Source organism: Myotis davidii, unplaced genomic scaffold (genome assembly GCF_000327345.1).
Source record: "Myotis davidii unplaced genomic scaffold, ASM32734v1 scaffold42, whole genome shotgun sequence".
Classification (NCBI taxonomy): domain Eukaryota; kingdom Metazoa; phylum Chordata; class Mammalia; order Chiroptera; family Vespertilionidae; genus Myotis; species Myotis davidii.
Window position 1 is genome coordinate 2,097,391 of NW_006294243.1, and position 24,121 is coordinate 2,121,511.

At 34.8% G+C, this 24,121-nt stretch overlaps 1 protein-coding gene across 2 annotated transcripts in view; it reads right to left on the reverse strand.

The window, feature by feature from the left end:
- CADM2 (cell adhesion molecule 2) overlaps nucleotides 1-24,121 on the reverse strand; it is a 1,222,723-nt gene that overhangs the window by 148,058 nt on the left and 1,050,544 nt on the right. For both annotated transcript variants that reach the window (XM_006768264.2, XM_006768263.2), the window contains exon 5: nucleotides 7,590-7,760. In XM_006768264.2, coding sequence (XP_006768327.1) covers nucleotides 7,590-7,760 — 171 coding nt within the window. The remainder of the gene's footprint in view (nucleotides 1-7,589; nucleotides 7,761-24,121) is intronic.

The following is a 24,121-nucleotide window of genomic DNA, read 5'->3' on the forward strand; positions in this document are numbered from 1 at the left end:
AAATAGTGTATTTAAAAAATAAACAAAACAACAACAACAACAACAAAAAAAATAAACTATGCAGCTTGGTGCAGAGTTATCTTAGTTCCTGTTTGCCAATCATTGGGTCTATTTTTATTTAACACGTTATCTAATCTTTAAAATGTCACCAACCATACCATTTTGGTAAACATCTGAAAGTGCAAAATCATCATCATAAAAAGGTAATTATAAAAGTCAAATAAAACAGTAACTACATACTTACAAGACATAGTTTCCAGGAATTTTCTCCTTTAGGATGATGACATTTTATTTGTAGTTTTTATGAATGGAAAGAAAAATATATTTAAGAAATGCTTTTATTTTCTTGATATTGCTAAAATATGTTTGATTTATATCAGTGATAGTGAATAGTATGTTTCCTAGGCAAAATCACAAATAAAACAATCTCTTTATATTATTTGTACTTATATTATTTTCATTCTCAAGCTTTTCCATTTTCCTCCACAATATACAGACCTAATAGGAAGTATTAGCTAGACCTCTTTGAATTCATAAGAAATAGTATATTACTTCTCTATTAAAAACAATACTAAAAAACCAAGCATTTATGATGCATTATCTGATTTAATGCTTACCAAAAAAATAAAGTAGGTATATTTTCCAGAGGAGCAAATTGAGTTTTAAGCTAACTAGTATGAAGTCATAAAGAAGAGCTTGAGTTCCAACATATCCTTATCTGACTTCAGAACTTCAACTTTAAAATATGCAATATTGATTTTCAAGGTCACACTGCATTCAAAATATAATCTGTTAAGAAGTTTATATTTCACCCCGGAGATAGTGAGCCAGTATTTGGACACTAAACATTTTAGTCTTGTAAAAGCACAGCCCAGCCCTCTATGGACACAACTAACATATTGCCTCAAATAATCGATGGACTTTCACCACCCACAAATGGCTCCAGTGTCAACATCCTAGACTTAAAACAAAAAAACTAAATAGCAAATTACAAAATTTTAGGCATCACAAAGAAAATAGAAAAGGTGTCTTGGAGGCCAGAATAAAACTTTCCATAATTCTGTAATAATTATTTAAATCATGAGTCTTATTTTTAAAAATGTTCACCGTAAAAAGAAAAGCAAGATTAATGCTCAGTATAATATTTGAGCCCAGTGGCCTCAGTTTTAGTTTTGAGTTACTTATTGAAATAGTTTTTTTTGGAAAATATATTTCATGATTTGCATTATTTTTTTAGAGGTCTTCCAAAAATCAAAGAGAAATCTCACTTAAAAAAAGATTTAAAATTATCCTACTTTGCAATTATGACTCATAAGTATGAGATATATTATAAAAATAAAGTGGTGTTTTATTTCTTATAAAACGCTTGCTACCTCAAAATTGTATAATTACTTCACCATTTACTCATCCTTAACTCAATTATCCCCAACTATGCTAAAAGAAATGACATAAGGTAATTGATTTATGATGAAATCATCTAGAGTGGTGGTATCTGATATAGTACCCATCAGGCATATATGGCCATTTAAATTTAAATGTAAATCAATTAAAATTAAGTAAAACTTAAAGCACAGTTTCTTAGTAACAGGATCCACACTTCAAGTGCTGAGTAGCCACGTATAGCTAGCTATTGGCTACTTTTTTAAGACAGATATATAACATTGCCATCATCACAGAAAGTTTTATTGAACACTCATTCTGAAAAAAATGTTCTAATCTGTCTCTTGTGCTGTACATTTTCAATAACAGCTGATTTTTTAAAGTAATTTTGTCAATGTCACATAAAGAAAATAAATGATCTATTGTCTTCTTTTCTGTTTTGTGCATAGTTTTTTTCTGTTAGTACAAATACATCATTCTTACTAAGAATGATCTAAAATCTGACTCATACAACCTGTTCTTCTACAAATTAAATCAGAAAAAAGTTATTGTTTTAATGAGATGTGCATAAAAACGGAAAGATGAATAAGAATTTCAATTTATAAAAAGCATGTGGCTTTTTCCACTGCTCATGTGTAAACGATGCTGTTACTTATGTGAAGTGTGCAGGCATTTGTGGTTCACAATGAAAAGTCAACATTTTCTTTAATTTCAAGTTTAAAGAAGCTCTCTTCCATCATAGTGGCAGTAAAATTTATGATTAATATTTTATAAAGACATAAAAGTTGCTGTGATATATTTTATAGGCTGAGTCCTTCTAAATTGTATATTGCAAGATTAAAAAGTTAAAACATTTAGCCCTAAAGATGGAATTTCTCCTAATATTTATTTTAATCATGCTCCTCGACACTTTGTGTTCAATACTTATTTCTGATTTCTCATCAAACTTGCCTTTCCACAATAACACAGAATTTTTATTTCAGGTGAAATCATAACTTTCCATTATTTTAGAGCTGTATATTTACTGTCACTCACCACAGGAAAAAATACCATCTTTTCTGATTTAGAGATCAAATAAACTAAAAATTTTTTATTTGAGCCAATCTGCAATTATTCGTAGGAATTTTGTGAAACAAGGTGGAAATCCTAAATCAATGTTCCATAAATTCTACATTAACCACCTTCTGTTTTCAAAAAAAACTCTTCCTAGTTTCTTCCACGTGTATCCACGGAAATTTCCATATCACATATATTGTCCCTGTGCATCTAAGTCGATCTACAATCTACTGTCTCTGAAAACAACCATTGAGGTATTAGATGTTTATAAAGATTATTAGAGGCCTGGTGCATGGGATTCATGCACTCCGGGGGAGTTCCCCAGCCTTGCCTGTGCCCTTTCACAGTGCGGGAGCCCTGTAATCATCTCCTCAAAGAGGTAGGCCCCGCCCACCCATCCAGGGCTCCTCAATGATTGCCCCAAAGAGGTAGGCCATAGCTGGAAGACCTCAAGCTGAGGGACCCCGCACCTCACCGCATGGAGGTGGAGCTGCCGGGACCTGCCTCCAGGGCTCCTCGTGCACTCAGCCCCACCCACCCGTGTGTGCCTGCTGCGCATGCAGCCTCCTGGTGATGGATTGTGATGGCATGAGTGTTTGACAACCATTTGCATATTAGCTCTTATTATAAGGATACCCATTTCCTCTCATTTTGATGCAGACCATTGATAAATGTCCCCGTCCCACTCTCCTCCCCTCATTTCATCTATGGGAAATGTTCTGCACCACTAAAGGAATATATAGCATTATTATCAGTTAGTTGTAATTAACTTCACATATCGAATGATGGTATGCTAGATGCTAGGGGGAAAAAAATTAAATAGATCTGGTCTCTGCCTTCTAGCACTTACATATTAAATCATGATAGAATGAGTTGTTATTTTTAATTGGCCAGCAAGTATAACATTTTTCACATAAAGTGTTCTAAAAAATTAGGCAATTCATTTGGCTTCCTCCATAAAGTCTGATTCATAATGCATACTAAAACATGGTGAACAGCTAAAAATGCCTAGGAAGTGTATAATAGCTCCATGTTTTACTCCCCAGAGTGTGAAAATGCCTGGCAGCTGACAATTGGCATCTGATAGCTGAGTTGAAATATTTTCAACAAATATAAACAATTCTCAGGAATCTAAACAATAATCAGATGAAGCCATCCTGTGACTATGGAGTGGAATAAGCCAAAGGCAAGTCTATTCCATGACCAGATCTGAAACAAGATAGCGCTCAGGGCATTCAGCAACTATAAAAAATGGCATATTAACTATTGCATCTTTATAATAGCAAATGTAATTCTGCTTTAATATTTTTGCTTTCTAGGTAAAAATTACCAACATATTTATTACTAGATTTCTCCCAATCCTGACAGCATCCGACTCCAAAACCCTTTTTAAAATATTCAGGACAAGCCTCTCCTAATTCTAGTTATAAAGCCTCTCCCAGCTCTGACCATGCACTCAGAGGTGTCGGGTAAGCTTTCTTCTTTGCCATAGCCACTAAATAAGCCTGATTTGGTAGATGTCCATTGACCTTCGGCTGGCAGTCTCCAACATGGCTTCTGGCCCAATTTTTATGATTTATTTTATATGTTGAAAATTACAGCTAAATGAGTAAATATTATTCTAAACAGTCTTATATAGCTTGATGTGTAAATGAAAAAAATATTTTAGATGCTGATGATTTGTATCCTCTCAGTAAATCAAATTACTAGGTGTACCAGTTAATAATGCGGATTTTTTTCAATAGATGGAGTTGATATATGTTGATATATATGCAATTTGATATGCATGCTATTTTGTTGTATTGACAACAAGCTTCAAAACTTCATATGTCAAATTTGCTGAAGATGTTAACATCATAGATATTTTTACACATAAAAATGTCGAATTTTGTGCCAAAAAAAGAGCATTTGCAGGAAGTTATAATTCATTACTTTATTTTGAAGAAACGTGATGCTGAATACTTTGGGAAGCTTATGGTGAACATGCTCCATCTCAAGATACGTGTGAACACTGGTTTAAATGTTAAAAGTGGTGATTTTGATGTGAAAGCAAAGAATGTCCAGGTCAACCGAAAAAGTTTGAAGACCAACAATTGCAAGCATTATTGGAAGAAGATGTGAGTCAAACTCAAAAACAACTTGCAGAAAGATTAAACGTTGCTCAGCAAACGATTTCTAATCATTTGCAAGCAATGGGAAAGATTTTAAAGAAAGGAAAATGAGCAGAATGGGCCAGAAGACACAGAAAAGTAATCTTGCTTCATGATGACACACATCACACTTCAAAACCAGTTAAAGACACATTAAAAGATCTTGCCTGGCAAGTATTAACCCACCGCTGTATTCACCAGACCTTGCTCCTTCAGATTACCACTTGTTCTGATCAATGGCACACACACTTTCTGAGCAGCACTTCAAAACATACAAAGCAGTGAAAAATTGGGCTCTGAATGGTTTGCCTTAAAACATGAAAAGTTCTATTAAAACAGTATCCACAAATTACCTGAAAGATGGGGAAATGTGTAGCTAGCGATGGATATTACATTGAATAAAGCACATTTGATGTTTCTCTTGAAATCATGTTTTCTTTGATTACAAAATCTGCATTATTAACCAGTACACCTGGTGTATAACTGTTTATATTTTAAAAGACATGTTGATGAAATAAGAAAAAGAGAAAAGGAAAGAGCCTATGGACTAAACATTTTTGTGCCCCCCTCCCCCCCCCCAATTCATATATTAAAACTTAATTCCCAATGTGATATTAGGGAGTGGGGCCTTTTGAAGGTCATGCCTGAGATTAGTGCCCTTATAAAAAAAGAGCCCAGAGGGCTCCTTTAGCCCCTTCTGCCAAGTGTGGACAGAGAGAGAAGACAGCCCTCTGTGTACCAGGAAGCAGGCCCTCACCAGGTACTGAATGTGCCTGAACCTTGATCTTGGATTTCCAGCACGTAGAACAGTAAGAAATACATTTCTGACTCTAGCTGGTTTGGCTCAACGGATAGAGCCTTGGTCTGTGGACTGAAGGGTCAGGATTTGATTCTGGTCAAGGGCATATGGCAGGGCTGTGGGTTCAATCCTCAGTAGAGGGCATGCAGGAGGCAGCAAATCAATAATTCTCTCTCATCATTGATGGTTCTATCTCTCTCTCCCTCTCCCTTCCTCTCTGAAATCAATAAAAATATATTTAAAAACATAAAAAAGAAATACATTTCTCTTGTTTAGAACCCACCCAGTCTATGCTATTTTGCTAAAGGGCTTAAATTTACATATGTTGAATTTTTATTTGTCATAAACTTGACTTAATTTGTCTAGTTTGCTCCTCATGGAAATTAATTCTCTAGCTTATATTCAAACCTTAAGCATTTTCAATAAGTGTTCCAAGGTCTCACTGCAAATAAATTTTGAATTTTGGAGATAACCTCAGGTTGAGCTATGAATGTGCTTGCTTCTGAACATGTTTCAATGAGAACAGGAAGAAAATTATAAAACTAATGTAATATAATTAAAGTATTTACAATTATAATAATTTCAACAGCAAGTAAACTAAGAATACTTAAACCATGATGGCAATAATTAAAAATCACAATCAGATTAACATTTTTTTCTATCAAGAATAATTTTTAAAAGTCTGGTTCCTTGGTACTTCAAAATTTTCTCATAATATTCTCTCTTTTTTCCCATAGTTCACTCTACCCCAGTTTCACTGATATTTTTGATGTTTATAGAAACAAAAAATAAAGGGATGCTCCTATCTCATGATCTTTATACTTGCTTTTCCCACTCTCTGTGTGTATTTGTATATATAATATTACACATATGTATATATACAGCACACACACACACACACACACACACACACGCTTTCCTTGACTCCCATTCCCACCTATCCAATTGAACTCCTTATCACCACCCCTGATTTATTTTTCCCATATACATTACTACACAACGTAATATATGTTGTATTTATTTATTTTGCTTTTCTGTCATTCCTACCTAGAACAGATGCTGTAAAAGTTTGTTGCTGTTAGTGGTGATGGTGATTTTGACTCTTGGGGACAATCTTGATTTGTTGTGTTGTTCTTTTTGACCACTAACGCAACCCCAGTGTCCAAACAATATCTGTTACACAGTAGGCACTCAAAAACTTCTTGTTGAATAAATAAGTAAATGAAAAAAAAATTTGAGACATATTACAAGACCAGCACTTATATTTAAAATGTTAGTATTTAATGCAATTTTACATCTCACTTCTACATTCAATCTATAACTTTAATAGATAAAAGCAAGCAAAAATCTCTAATATTTAAAAATCAAGTAATCCAATTCAGAAATACAACACTCTGTGTTCTCCTCTTTTTCTTTCCCACATTATCTTACTTATTTCAATTCATTTTGATAAATATTTATAGATCACCTCTCCCAAGGACCTTGCCAACAATTAAAATGTTATGATAACAAGTTCACTATCTGTTAGTTGTGTGAACTTGGCCAAGTGACTCAACCTGTATAATCTTTGGTGTCTTCATCTGTCAACTGTGACTAAAGTTAGAGTAACTGATGCCCTTACAGAGAACATGAGATGAGATGATGCCAGCAAAGCATTTAGCACTGCCTCTGAACTATTGGTGTCATCAAATTAATTTTGTTCTTATCACTTGTAAATAATGATGCTATTTATAAAGTAAACATGCTAGATATATTCTTGCAGTCATATAGACAGTATACTTCATAGAGAAAGTAAAGAAACAAGTCTAATTTTAAAAGCACAGATAGAAAGCCACGTTTGCATGCAACAGTTACTTACATACAATAAAGCTCATCAATGCCCGTTTCAGATTCCCAACTCCCTGATTCTGCCAAAATTACCACTCCTCCTCCCCTACTCAGATGCACACACAGACATCAAGCCACTCACTATTTGGAAGGTAATGAGGAGTTTTAACCTTGTGATGCCACCTTTATTTTTATTCCTTGACTGTAATGATAGCCAAGAACTTCTTTCCTTTGAACATGATTAATGCTATTTGAGGGTACTTTTACTGCATTTTGCTGTACATTTCCTGTAACTTTACCTAATTTTGAAATGATTTTAAATGTAGATGAGCAGATTTGCTGCCAATATAAATGGGGAGGAAAGAGCTTTTACTTACAGTGTATTTCTAGCACCTGCATCGCTACCTGAGGAGTGGCATTGAGGGATTCATGGTCGACTCTGCAGATAACCGCCACACCATCATCGCTCCTGTCCACTCGGAAATCCAATGTGCTGCTGACAGTGAAAGTCTTGCGATTTGCATCCTCTTCTTTTAAATATTTTACATCTGAAAATAAAATATAAATTAAAAATTTCCGTGACAGTCTCCTTCAATGTGTAACATTCCATTTAAGAGGAGGGCAATTTTAATGAATTAGAAATCAAAATGAAGGACTAAGATTAAGATACCATTCTAATAAAATCTTAAATATAGTTGAGGAAAAACGCTGTCCCATTTACTCAAAACTCTTAGTGGATGCACCTTCTTCCTATATTTATCAACTTTTAAAAGCAAATATTTGTTAGTTTAACATTTAATACATTTGAATTTGAGAAAATAAAAATACACTATTTGACAAAATTAAATTTTAAAAGTTAAATGCAGAAAGACTAGGGCAAGACAAAACACTTTTATTCCTTAGTGAGAGATACATTTTATACTCCCCTTGAAAAATCAGGCCATTTTACATTATTAATCTCCCCTCTTTAGATTTCAATTTTATTTTATATTTTTAAGTAAATATATTTTTATTGATTTCAGAGAGGAAGGGAGAGGGAGAGAGAGAGAGATTAAAAACATCAATGATGAGCAAGAATCATTGGTCTGCTGCCTCCTGCATGCCCCATACTATAGGTTGAGTCCGCAACCCCGGGCACGTGCCCTGAAAGGGAATCAAACCAAGACCTCCTGGTTTATGGGTCAACGATCAACCACTGAGCCGTGTCAGCTGGGCAGATTTCAATTTTATGAAAGAATAATCTTAATTCTCTGAGCCACAAGCATATTTGGGAAGAGCATTTTCACAACTACCTAGTTAAGCCTAAAGAAAGTACCATCTACTATTTGAGCTAAGATTTTAAAATGAGTGATGTGAGGTGGACATAATTGCTAAAGAATACCTAAGGTGAGAAACTTTCCATCTTTTGTAAAGAAAATAAGGTAGTCACCTGAATATTTGGAATATATGTATATATATATATATTCAGTGGCCAGATTATTATGACCACCCCATCAGTACTTTTGGTGTGCAGGACTATGCTCCAACCATCTGAGCCACACCAGCTAGGGTGGAAACCAATTTTATAATTGTTATAGACATCAAACGTATTATTCCAAAATATTGGTGCTAATTGTTTAATAAAATAACAGCTGCAATTTTAAGAAGAACACATCTGCTTCATTTAGCTATTTTGGTTCCCTATACAAAAGCATAATTTAATGTAACATTAATTGGCCACATAAAATCTGATAGCAATTGTATGTAACATAAAATTTTAATGAGTATCATTAAATAAAATAAACAAAAGTATAATTTGTTGCTTTTAATATTAGCTTACATGACAGCTTATTAGGTTACTAGTAGGCATAAAATGAACAGGGAAAATGCATTGCAAAGAGCAAATCATACTACCTTTCCCATATTTTATGTTGACCACTTCCTTCTGAAGCAAACAGACACAATACAGTACTTAAAATTTATTTCATTTTTCACTTTCTAGCTTTATAAGGTAACTGATGTATCACACAGTTATAGATAAACAGAAATTTTCTTTGTCTCATAGTTAATTTGTTGATTCCCTGTGTATTTTTGTTTCATGTTCTGTCTGTTTTATAATTGTACTAGAGCCTGTTGCACGAAAAGATTCATGCAATAGGCCTTCCCTCCCTCTGGCTGATGGCAGGCACCGGTTTTCCTCCAGCACCCCGGACCCAGGCCTTCGCTCTGGCCGGAACCACCTTCAGTGGTTCTTCACTCTGCTGCTTTGCACCTATGTATGCAAATTAACAGCCATCTTTGTTGGTGGTTAATTTGCATATCTCGCTGATTAGCCAATGGGAGGAGTAGAAAGGGACCGGAATTACCGTGTTTGTCTATTATTAGATAGGATTTCTTTCTCCTGTGTCATGCCACTGCTGGACATTGTGATCTAGAGCAATATTTCTGAAGTTGGAATGTGCTTATTAAGCACTGCATATCTTTTGAATATGCAGATTTGGACCAAATATGTTGTGATGTGGAGCCTAACAATCTGCTGCTGGCTCATGGACCATAGATTTTGGAGCAAGGGTAGAGCAGACACCACATACATGGACACCAGTGATATCCAACAAGCGATAACCAATGGTAAAGACTGAATATTGGAATATTGAGACTTACTCTGCACATATACCTTTCTTCTTTCTTTTTTTCTTTCTTTCCTTATCTTCTTTTCTTTTTTGCTTCCTCTTTCTCCCTTAATCCCTCCCCCTTCATCTGTTGCTTCTTTTCTTTCTCCCTTCCTTCCCTCTCTCTCACATCTCTTTTCTTAAGCTCACATTTTACCTTTACTATTTTAAAATATGTATTTCTTCTTTTTTATATTTTTCAAAATAAGCATGTTATATATCATGCATTGGTGTAATGGCTAGCAAAAGTTGAGGGCAAATAATAAATAGAGGAGTTTGAAGGATTACTTTGCTTCATAATCTTTGCAGCCACCTCTCTTTCTCCAAACCAGGATCTGGACATTTAAGTACTTGCCCCTAAGTAATCAGAACACTGGTTGTTTTGGTGGGTGGCAGTTGGGATTTATCTATTATGTTTTTGTACTTACATTGCAGATATTAGAAAATTTCTATTAAAAGAACTTTTTAAAAACCTTCCTAGGAATATCCCTTAAGTGTACATCCTATCTAATAATAGAAAAACATGGTAATTGACTGTATCTTTGCTACGCCTCCAATTGACTAGTCAGCAAGATATGCAAATTAACCGCTAACAAAGATGGTGGTTAATTTGCATACATAGGCGTGAAGCAGCTGAGCAAAGACTGAAGACGGCTCTGGCCGGAGCGAAGGCCTGGGTCCTGGGTGCCGGAGGAAAACTGGTGCCGGCATCAGGGGAAGGGAAGGCCTGTTGCACGAATCTTTTCGTGCAACAGGGCTCTAGTCTCAATATAATCTATTTTATAGATAATTGTTGGTGAAGTATCAAAAACGATATACAAATTTTATATTATGTAAATTTATCAGATTTGGTTTGTAGATAGCAACTTTTTTCTGTTTGGGATTTTTGGTTGTTTATCTCATCAAGAGCTATAGTAGGGGAAAAAAAAAAGGCAGACTGTTGGACGCCCTCTCCCCCCAGTCCGTAAGTTAACAAGTTCTGAGTCAGGTTAGTCAAGAAAAAAAGCAAAGGGTCATCTGGACTTTTTACATACAAATCTTTTCATAAAATATCAGATGTCAGGAGACACCTTCACATGCACATAGTTAATAGTTATATTAATGATTCTGATATTACTTTTGTAATTTTGATCCCATTTTAACAGACCTGGAAAGAAACATTCTCATTTTTTATAAATGGAAACCAGCCCTTACCCTGTGGCAGCCCTCTGGATCAAACATGCACCTAAATGGGTCAGTTTCCATTTAATCCATTATAAGGACAACAGGCCACACTGGGAACAATGCAGCCCTGACATACATTTTCTGTCTTGTTCCAAGTACTGAAAATGCTATATATTCTCATCATCTGAAGATATCGCTTAGAAATCATATAGGATATTGTGTGACTTCTGACCTATTTGGGCCTACCATTCTTTGGAATTCACCTCCGCCACTTCAAAGCCTCAGTATACGCCACAGATATGGATGCTTATATAGAACTTGAATTTTACTATTATTTTCATAATCAAAGTTTGTAAAAGTATATTTTGATGGACCAGATGACAATTTTAGTAGAAGAATTTAAATAATTTATTCTGAATCCATACTGCTATTATTATGGCATTTTAATGATTTGGCACCATTGTTAGTAAGCTGGCTACATAAACTATTCCTATAGAAAACAGAAAACGGGAGCATTATATGGCTTTCTCCTCAAAAACATGGAGTGACCATATTGAACAATTGGATATGTTGTGTAATTACTGCTTTAAAAATGTTTTATAGATCAAAAGTTCTGTTGATCTACATTTCTTATAGATCAACATTTTGAAAACAAAATACATTATTTTTAGAAGACAACTAACAAAACAACCTTTTTTTTCTTAATTGTCATAAAGGAACTCTATCTGGTTAACTTATTCAGTAACTGAGATTCATATTTTAAAACCAGCTTGTCTTAGAGGAAATGTCATTGCATTTTTTTCTTAAATTTAAGTATTCAAATGTATTTTACAAAGCATTTTTCTTTAATATTCAAGGTAAGAACTACATTTTATATCAGCTTTAAACTTTCTCCAGACCAAAAATATTGAGGCTAAGACCTACAAGGTAGAACTTTAAAGTGATAACTACAATCCCTTTTCATTGGAAAGGACTGCAAAACAAACTCTTGAGGCAAGCACATCATAGCCTATGAGTACTCGTTCATTCAACTGCAAAGGGGTAGATTTATAGAAATCCTTTTCCTATAGAGTGAGAGTCATAATCTTGGCTTTCAAGCTATGTCTCAACTATTAACCAGCAACCCAGAATAACTATTTTACCTGACAAAAAATTTTACTGAAAATCAGTTTCTTGTTAATAGATTTCAAAAGCTCAGATGAGCAAAACAGCATTTATGAAGAACTGGTGAATGGGATGTACTTCATTGATTTAAATATTCTAAAACACCTCTCAATTTACTTAGACAAGCAGAATGGTATACTTCTTACCAAGCTCCTCTTAAGTGTTATCCCACAGGTCTGCATTCAAAGGGACCATAATAAATCGTGTTTTATATTATCTGGGGCCAACGTAATTCAGAACATATGCATTTGTCTAAAACTTAGGAACTCAGAGAGGAAATTCCTCTCCTGACTGTCAGTACCAGGAAACATTAAACCTTTTTTTGTACAATTGACTTGTGAATATGATAATTAACTGATTTTGACTCTTTCTTTGAAATAGCTAAAGGCCCATTAAAAGTTTGTGATCCATCATGGGTAAATATGAAAGGCTTTATAAAAAGAATGCACTTACTAATTTTACTTTAAGCTCCATCTATTTTTCTATATCAATCTGGCTGCTGCTCCATATTCAATAACATTACCTTTATATTAATCAGTGATTTCTGGATTTAAACAAATCATTCTAGAACAAAGTGAATTAAAAGAGTCATTTTCAGAAACACTGGACCAGTTCAATTTCTGCTGATGGCTTAGGAACAATATTTAAATACTTATTAAGATTTAATATTTTGGAGCACTAAGAACAATATCAATCTAAGAGAACAGTCAGTAAGGAGTAGTCATTTTCTTTGAAAATTATTGAGGTAAAATCTTAGATTAGTATCACCTAAATGGTTAAGTCTATATTTAGTTCTTTATTTAGTTTTTCTGTGATAGAAGAATACTAAGACTTGGTTTGCCCAGTCCAGTAGAACATCCAGCAAAAGAAAAGAGTCACTGCCTTCAAAAATTAATAAGGTAAAGTCTGAGACCATTCTAACTGAAAATAAGTTTATAACTCAAGTAATTCATTCATTCTGTATATAAAATCCTTGAGCTCTTACCATGTATTTGACACCATGCCCAATTCTGTACAAAAAGTTAAATGAGGAAAATGATCACATTCTAGCAAGGGATATATATATATACACACACACACACCTTACATAGCTCATTCATGATCTTATAAAGATGTATCCTACATAATTTTAATGATCTTATAAAGGTATATTCTGCATAATTTATGGAGTTTATCTTGGGCACTTTGGGCTTAGTTTACATTGTACCAATTATTCATAAATTAAAAAAAAATCAAAAGAGTGATATATGAAGGGAAAGAAATAGCAACCTTTTATAAATCTAATTCCAGACCAAAAGAGTTTATTAGGGACTTCTTAATATTTTATATCTAACAGATTTACAGTCACAAAATGTAAAAAAAAGTATATCTAAATGTGAAAATAAGTTTATAATTCTCTATCGTGTCTGTGCTTGATGAATTGGAATTCATAGTGTCTGCCAGAATCAGGTTTAATAGTTAATCCCTTTCCTATGTAGTTTCTTTTGCAGGCATCCCTTGCTTTTAAATTGCCCTGGTCTGTAACATGGAACTCCAGCCTCCTGTGATTACACTTGAAGAGGTACCTGACCCCACAGTATTTAATTTGTTGGTGGCAAGCATAAAACTTTATCCCCAAATAGAAACTATGTAATCAACAAATCATTCTACTTTTTTATCATTCATCTTAATTAGTTTAAGAATTTGAAGAACTCAATGAAATAGAACCTAAAAACACATGCTTAAGCACATATACAAATACAGGAACACACACACAGCTGGTTCTAGGAAAATCATTATTTAGCTAATCTAAGAAGAGAGAATGATTCATTGGGTAGATATAAGGTATGCAAAACTGAGGAAGAAGCAGTTAGTTAGCTGGTTGCAGTAGGAGACAGAAAGTAGCTAGATCACTATGAAGCTAGCTAGTCCATCAGTGAGCTTTTAATATGCAGGAAATAACCGTAATATATATATAACTAGGCTCCCTCATGCTCTTTTCACTCAACAATGGGCAGGAGCCCTAGCTGGTGTATTCTCAGTGGTTAGAGCGATGACCTGTGGACCAAAGGTTTGTGGGTTTGATTCCTCCTCAAGGGCATGTACTCAGTTGCAGGTTTGATCCCCAAGTCCTGATCACTCCTCCTCAAGGGCATGTACCTCAGTTGCAGGTTTGATCCCCAAGTCCTGATCAGGGAGCATGTGGGAGGCAACCAATTGATGTGTGTCTCTCACATTAATGTTTTTCTCTCTCCTTCTCTCCCCCTTCTGCCCTCCCTTTCATTCTCTCTAAATAGATATATATGGAAAAAATACCCTCAGGCAAGGATTAAACAAACAACAATAAAAATACATGGGCAGAAAACCATTATAATCACATTTACCATTCTCCAAATCTGTTCCCCACTGATCAATGGGGAAAGGGACTGGACAAAGGCAGTTTAGGTGCGTGTCTAATAAGATCTGAGTAACGTGGGGAAGTGCCTACCTGTCTGCCAGTCATACCTAAAAACAAATTAGTGATCAGGATGGGAGTGGCCACTGCAAGGGCATGAAACCTGAATATTTAAAATTACAAACAATGGAAGTTTCTTCTCTTTCTGGCTTGGGTTCCTGGCTCGTCTGTGGCAGGGGGTGAGCTACCCTGTACCCACATAGTGCAAGGCTATGTTATACTCAACAAGTTGGACTAATAGACTTTCATTAGCCGGAATTCTGAACTACCCCAGCAACATGGAATGGAGACTTTGGACACTGGCCCTGTTTCTGGTTCTGCTGGAATCCTGGCTGCACCTTTTCTAGGACTGGATTAAGGTGCAGGGGACTTTGGGACCCTAGAAATGTAACTCCACACAAATAAAGTCCTCCACACCCCATCCTCCCATGGGACTTCTGAAAATGCTTATTTCAGTGTCACTAAAGAACTTCTACCATGGTCCCATCAGTGACAGGGAAATTTGATTGTCTGATAACATAACTACATTAAAAATATATCAAACTATAAAATATTTTAAAAATATATTATTTATATAAAGTTCATAAAGAAAAGAGGAAGAACAAAATTTGAAATTTTTTATAATTAGAAAAAAAGCAGAAACAATTATTCAAGAAAAATCTACTTAATCATAATAAGAACAAGTGGAGTCTGTGGTACTAGAGCCATGACTTGCTCCTACCTCTGCCAGAGTCCATTCCTTGTCTTCACTAGCTGAGTTTAGACAGAGACCCCCAAAAGCTAGTAACTTTGAAGTCCTAGCAAAGGTCAGAACTGTGCACCACCCAGTTAATCTAGGAACCACCCAGTTAATTTGGGTAATAATAGTTGAAGCATCCCCACCTAGAACCAATTATTCAAGAAAATCTACTTAATCGCAATAAGAACAGGTGGAGTCTGCGGTACTAGAGCCATGACCAGCTCCTACCTCCATGCCACCCCCAACTCAGTGTGAGTGAATGTGGGGCAAGAAGATGGGGCTTCTCCTCCCTTTCAGCTCCCAGTCAAGGGCTACAGTATTTTCCCAGGAGAGGAACACAGCCAATATTTCTTATTCCCTTCACTTCTGCATTTGGTTGCAGAGGCTACATTGCAGGGAGTGTGGCTGAGAGATTCAGGTTCTGTTCCTTTACCCAGTTCCCACTTGTAGGCCAGGAATACAGGGTCCCAACAGTTCACATCTCAGGCCACTCACATGAATAGAGGTTTCAAGCCAGCGAGGCCTGCCCAGAAGACAGAGTCTACCTCTGCTCTCCCAGCATCTTGCTTTTACAGAGGAGTGAGTGTACTTTAAAAGAAACAGGTCATGCCCCCCTCTCAGGAGGAACATCATAGAGATTTTGCCGAAGGGAAGAGGCAGGCCGTAATAAGAGATTTCTAAAGCTCTCTCTAGGGCAAATATTTGCAATAGAGTGTGGGGAAGCTCAAGCCTAGGGCCCTCTTGAAAACTATGAAGATTTGATGGTAAGCAAGTAAAAGGAGACTGTCAGCTCCATGAGACCATCAGGCTTAATGAGAGGCCACTTGTTTCTGAGAGAAAACCAGAGAAAGAAACGTCCAGAAAAGCCTTCTTGTGGTCAAAGAAAACCTCTAAGACTGATCTCAAAATGTAAAGAAGAATACTCCAGCAAGGGTTCTCAGTTTCATTGGATCACATTTGGAGCAATTTATGCACAGAATATTGTTGAAAACAATAGAGAAATCAGCTGACAAGAGTGGTGGGGAACAGCAATACATAATACCAACAGAGGCAGATAGCTTAGCACAGACACTAGGGAAACAGCCCTATGGAAACCATTCTCATTCCCAGACTGACTATCCACATGTAGAAGGCTGTGCCCTCTGAGTGACATCACAGGTTTTGCACTGCAGTGAAAATAGCCCATCTAAGTAACCAAACAAATAAATAAGCAAACAGCAGTGAGCTGCAGAATGAGATCAGTATCCAGAGTCACTCAATATATTATATAAATGTCCTGCTTTCCAAAAAATTATCACATGCAAAATAACAGGACAGTGTGACTCCTACACACACACACACACAGCAAACATTAGAAACTGCTGGTAAGAAGGCCTCAAATATGAACTTGACAGAATAAGACTTCAAAGGATTCATTTTAAACACATTAAATTAAAGAAAACCATACTTTAAAAGGTAAAACAAAATAATTGTGAACATCAATAAAAAGGGAGAAATTATAAAGCAAACTAAATGGATGTTCTGGAGTTGAAAAATGCAACAATTGAAATGAAAAATTAGTAGAGGACTCAAAAGTAGTGATGAAACAAAATAAATCAGATGTGTACAGATTATGTAATCTGAAGAAACGAGAGGGGAAATAGAAAAATTAACAAGGGAGTTATATAACTGAAATTACTAAAAACTTTAGCTAAATTGATGGTATATTAGTTATTTCTCAACAAAAATGTAGTATAAAGGCTAAATAAAAATGGCGAATCTGTCTTCAATTTAGGAGGTATAAAAACAATGAACACTTTAACGAGTTATTGAATTGAAACATAAGGTTGGTCACTTTCTTGGAAGATACAGACTACATGTAAGACCACTTTCAAGAAACACAATATTTAGTATTCTGTAAATAAAATCATAGACAGGGAATACACTTAGAACTTTATTATTGAACATTAATCTATACCACTAGAGAATAATTTAAGTAAAATAATCTATCTAGAATTCCCCATTGCCAATGCAAATAGAAGAAGAGTTACCAATGCCCTTAGATACCACTCCACTAAAATGTCAATTAGGCCACAATATTGTGAAAAACTATTTGAATCTAATGACTTTTATTGATCAAAAAATTAAAGGATCATTTTTAGAAAGATCTAATTCATAAATTTTGTAAAATATCCTCCTGGGTCCAAAGAGAATCCTTAGCCAAAGTTGATTGAAACAAGATCCTCTCCCCCCAGATATCACAAAAAACATGAAAACTGAATTTCCATGAAAAAATTAAAGCTGAAGAATGGGAGGTGTCATTCAGGGCATGGCAGAGCCAGAAAGGATCTTTAGGAAACAAGCTGAGGAGCTATTTGAGCAGCTGAGTCTCTCCATGAGCAGATGAGAGCTAAAAAGCTAACATATCTTAATATTTACCTTATTATAACCTCAAGATTGCTTATAGGCAGATGAGTCCTGAACTATTGAGGTGGGTACTTGCTTTAACCCTTAAATTAAAAACATTAATTTAAAATATAATTTTAAACAAAGTTTAAAACAACACTTCTTTGTTGATAAAATGCTTTTTTTGATAATAAGTGAGGTCCAGTAAAATAATTATATTTATTTAACTGATTGTATAAATGCTATTACTTCCATTTGTATTCCCACAAGGTGTAAGAACCCATAACAGCACTGAATTTCTGTGGCTAAATAATAATAATAAAAAAATCTAACTTTAAAACTAGCAAAATTATTTTTCTAAAATATTCTGTCAAAGTGAGTAGACACATTTCACTCTCATTCATATTCATTTTTTTAGTTTATTATATCACCTAAAACAAGCAAGCAGACAAAACTGAGACACACTACCCTTGAAATAAAAGTATTATTACTGTACATTTCAAAAGCAAAGACAAAAAGACTTCTGCTTCCAGCCTAGATGGAGTAATGAAGACAGATTTACCTCTCACCTAAAGACAACAGTTTTCAAGATATTGAACATCATAGCAATGGAGAGTGATCCCTGACAGATGGAAAACAAATGAGGTGAACCCTAAAATTAATCCCTGCTTATTGCCTTGAGAGGTTTTCAAGGCTGTGGACCATGCATAGAACCCATGTAGCAGCTGGTGGCCTGCCTGAGTGACAGAGGTGGAGCTGGGGGTCTGAGAAGGCCACAGTAGCTGGAGTTTGCTAGGGCTGGGTACCAAAAAGAGAGGACTGCACAAAGAGATAGGGCTAGGTATCTTCAGTGTCCACACATTCAGCAGAATAGTACTGACCAGTGCATCTGAGAGAGGAAACAGGCTGGGGAAAAGAATCATCTAAAAGAATTAGAGGAACTCAATAAATAAATACACACATACATACTATGATTCAAACCAGGAAAATGCTATGTAATGAGATCAATCAATCTTTCAAAACTAAGCTAAAATAATGCAGCTGAGAGAAATAAAAGACAAGAATGTTAAAAATATGAAATACGTCAAAATAATTTTTAAGAATATATTTTTATTAATTTCAGAGAAGGAGAGAGATAGAAACATCAGTCATGTCTGGGAATCATCGTTATGCTGCCTCCTGCACATCCCACACTGGGAACCAAACCCACAACCAACGTATATGCCCTGACCTGGAATTGAACCTTGACCTCCTGGTTCACAAGTCAGTGCTTTACCACTGAGCCATGCCAGCCGGGCTCAAAATATTTTTTAAACCTAAAATTATAAAACTTATGGAAATCTTTGTGATCTCCTTATGCAAAAATATCTTACATATAATATCAAAGCATGACTCATAAAAGTAATAATAATAAATAATAATAATAATAGCTGCAAACTATAAACAGCCCAAAAGTCTATTACTAAGTAAATGAATAAACAAATTATAGTATAGATTTATACAATAAAATATTAATCAGAAATAAATAGAAACCACCTTATACATGCAGCAACATGGATGAATCTCGAAATATTTATTACAAGAGAAATAAATCAGAAAAATAAGAGTACAGACTATGTGATAACATTGGTGTAAAATTCTAGAAAATACAAACTAATCTATAATGACATAAAGCAAAATGGTGGTTGTTTGAGAATGAGGCGGTGGGTGGGTCGGAGGCAGGATTTTGAATGAGCATGACCAACCGTTTCTAGATAAAAATTATGGTCCTTATCTTGATTGTGGTGATGGTTTCATTGTTATATACACTTGTGAAAATACACAAAATCATACACTTCGAATACATGTAGAATATGTAGAATGCTTTTTGTCTATTCTATCTCAATAAAGCTGTTTTTTGTAAAAAATAAGAAACTGTAAAAAGGAAAGTTTCTCAAATTTTTGTGTGATTATTTCCATTTATCAATCATTTGTACCAACATGGAGCAATTGTTTTATCTCTTTCCATGTCTATCTCATAGTGTGGCCTGCAGAGTCTTGAGGTAAACACTTAACAGCACTTAGAAAATTCCAATTTGTGCATATACTCACACACACAGGTATTATTAATGCTATTTCTTTTTTTATATAGAATACAGTATCCAGCATGGTCCAGATTTAGATGACAAGGACACTTTCAAAGAAGATAAAAAAATCATTAAATACTAATACATTCAGTTAATTTTTATCACATACGATACAGAAACTTTAAACTCAGGGGACCCAAATCTTTCATTTTTATTTTATTTACTAGAGGCCTGATGCACAAAATTTGTGCAAGGGACTCAGTTCTTGCAGCTCTGGCTTCATCTGGAAGGTCGTCTGGAAGGATGTCTGGTCTAATTAGCATATCATGCTTTTATTATTATAGATGTCAAATTCAGATAATTCAAGTCACTGTATTACATGGTAATATTTAATTCATTCAAATTAAAATTTTATACAACCTATGTTAAATGACCCATTAGGACAAAATTAGTTTTTTAACACTAAATAGAGTATTTAAATTAAATGTATAATTTACCTTTAAAGTAAATTCCATGGAGTTCAATAGAAAAATGCATGAAACAAATAAACAACAAAAAATATATTATGTGGTCAAAAAATACTGCTAAAATGTTGGTTAAAGGAATTTTTGCAGTAATTCTCAGAAATGTTAAACACTAAGGTACCTTTTGATTCAGTTTTAGAGAATTTCCTAAGAAGAGACTTAGAAAGTGCATAGAATATTAAGTCATTTTCTAAGTTTATTACATTGGGACCTCTTCCCTTTCTTTCCTGGAATATATTTTGCTTACTGGTTTCTAAACCCATGAATCTTCAAACTAAAATGAGTCTAAATAATACTTGAGGTACTTCAAAAGCATTAAGATTTCTAGGCCTGCAATCCAGGAATTCTGATTTTATAAGTCTGCATTGAAATGAAGAAGCTGCATTTTGAGCTAATTATCTCTGGTGATTCTGTTCCAAGCTGTTTGAAGGCCACCCTTTGAGAAGCACAGCATTCCTAAATTCACTCTAATATTTCCAAATGCTGAAAAAAGCACTTACTAAGTAGCTCAAAGTAAAATTACACTATATTTAGCCAATTTTAAAATTATCTGCTAACTATTTTTGATTGACATTAAAGTGTATGTCAAAAAGCCTGTTCACACAGTGTAATATAGCTAAAGTCAACTTAAGCATGATGGTCAAACATCTGAAACAAGTGATGTCTAATAAGGAAATAACAGTTGTAGAATACGGGCAGTGCCGTTAGGTACAGGCAAGATGAAATGAATCACCATAAAGTCAGCCTATGATAGATATGCAGATTATTACACAACATCATTCTTAGGATAGGGAGAAAGTGCTGAGAAAAGCTCTGTTAGAAGTATGCTGCACACATAAAGAGTAGTGTAAGCTTTTTATAAAATTAAAAATTTCCCTCAATATGAGATGATAGACTTTTGTAAGATCAAAATCCTTTTTCTAGTCATAAATCAACTAACTCCAAAAGCTTACTAAGCATAACTTTTTTGATTCTATATGATTATTTTGACCTTAATATCTTAAAGAATAAAACACATTATCATTTATTTCTAAATTAATTTCTCTGATGTCTATTTCTATGTTCATTATGCAAGTCACTCAGGCGCCCAAATTGCATTGTCTTTGACTTTTATTTTTGCTCAATCTCTCAGAATCATTAACCAACATTTTGAGAGATTGAGCGAAGATGTCTCCTCTTCCAACTCTATCTTTAAAAAATATTTTTACTTTATTCCATTTATTAATTCCATTTTATCCATGAGTTTAGGACCTTATTAGCTCATGGCTGAAATGTCCATTAACTACTCTTCTCTCTGGCTCTTTATTCTTTTACATAAAACTCATTATGTCAGGCCTGCCTTGATAATATGTATTTGATGAATTCAAAAGGGACCCATGATTATAACTGAAAAATCCTTTCTGCCGCATAAGGTAACATCTTCAAGACAGTGATATAACATCATATTCACAAGTCCCTTCTACACTCAAGGGAAAGGAATTACACAAAGGTATGGGCTATAGAGGATTATTATAGAATGCAACCTAACACATTAATTTAAAAACTAGCTTGCTGGAAAAGAAATCTTAAGATTTTATAATAGTAAATGCTCAAACTACATATTATAAAACCTACACATGGGACAGAAAGTTAATTTAATTCTCAGGAAGCTGATAGATTTAGGAAGGCAATGCACATCTTTGTCTCACACTAAATAACAGATAATCAGACTTCCTTGCTACATAGGAAATTAAAAACTTCAGTGAAACCACATGCGGTTTTGGATGCAGAGCTGCCCAGAGGCACCAAAGAGATTTTTGAGTCAGACATATGGGGGTGGGGATTGTCTCATTCTACTGTTCAAAGCTAACCTGGAAAAAAAAAAAAAAAAAAAGGTCTTACTATTGCCTTACCTAGAATAAAAGATCTTACATGACTTATTTGGCTTCTTATTTCTTGTTTACCTTTCATGTTTATATCACACAGAGTTTCATAGTTACTTCAAAAAATCACATGCTTTTTACTCAGCATAGATACATGAACTTCCTTTCTTTACAATATTCTACAATATATTTTTATCCAAACCCATAGGATTTATTTGATTCATTTTTTAAAATCTATTATTCCTTTAATGAATATTTATCGAGTGCCTATATTCATCAAGGAATTGTTACACCTTCACCACTCCCACAAAGTAAGAATAATCTCTGATTTTTTTTGCTAGAAAATCATTAGCCAGGTCATATAATACCACCCTGATGGTTAGATCTATATTTATAGGTTCGTATCCCAATTGTGAGTATCTTGACGAAAACATTCTGTTTTTATTTGTTTATATATCTAGGAATAATTCAGAGATTGTTGCAACACATTAATTATGGTTTACTAAAAATAGTAATACTAATAATCATAATAACATCTAAAATGTATTCAGTGATCCCTTGTACTGTGAAAATGTGTTCTGTATGTTGGCTCATATAAAATTCTTGCAATAGAACTTTGAGGCAAGTATTATAACCTTCACTTAGTAAATGATAAAAGCTAAAATGCAGAGACAGAAGCAATACTTTCTTATAAGTTACTGATGTTCCTGAACTTTATTTTGTCTATACCAATGTGCTTTCCAGCTGGGAGCATCAGTATAGCTCATGCATTTAACACAGCGCTAAAAATGCATGTTCTCAGGTTCTGCTGCAGATTTATTCAATCAGAAATTCTGGGGCTAGGGCATTATAATTTGAGTTTTAACAGGCCTTGAAGGTGGTGCTGGTGCCTGCTAAAGTTGGAGAACCACTGCTATATAACCTAATATAAGATTATTCCGGCCAACAAGATGTGATCACCCAGACTTTCAAACAACATTCACTCAGAGATTGAAAACAAAATTCATTATATTAGGTAACAATAGATGAAAAACAAAGATTTCTACAGAAAAAAAAAAGCTGTCCTGATATCATCAGAAGTCATTTTGAAGGTCGAGACATTCATCATGTAGAGTCTGAAACTTCATGTCAATATGCTGACCTGACAATGCTTTGTTAAAGTAAATGGAGGATAACCTTTACTCCTGGCTGTAATAACAGCTCTGTGATTTATATTGTTTCAAACATTTATCTTTATAGGAAAATATTTACAATAACTAGTTTATCACCCAAAGACATCTTAAACATCTTCAGGTCAAGATTATTATTTTCTTCATTTGGGTCTCTGCTCACATATCAAAGACAGCTGTATAATTAGAGGCATTTTTAGAATTTCTTAGTAAATTGAATTAAATTGGCTTCAATTAGCTTATTGTTTTCCATTACTTTACATTAGGAATTTTCTTTTTAAAAAGTGTCAAGCGATACTATAACAGAAATAGTGAAAAGCTTATAAAAAGTCAAATATTCAACTCTGAAAAGGCAAAATAGTTCAAGGTAAAAATGGAGCATTGCTTTCAGGGAGGAGTCTTTGCTGAGGGATTTTATTCTATTTTATTTTATTATATACTAGAGACCAGGTGCACAAAAATTTGTGCACTCGGAGGGGGGGAGGGGTCCCTCAGTCCAGCCTGTGCCCTCTCGCAGTCTGGGACCCCTCCGGAGATAACAACCTACTGGCTTAGGTCTGCTCCCGGGTGGCAGAGGGCAGGCCCAATCCCTAGGTGCAGCCCCTGGTCGGGCTCAGAGCAGGGCCGATTGAGGAGTTGGGGCGCTGCCCCCTGTCATGCACAGAGCAGGGTGGATTGGGAGGTTGCGATTCCACCCTCAGTCACGCTCAGGGTAGGGCCGATTGGGGGGTTGGGGCCCTGCCGCCATCCCCCT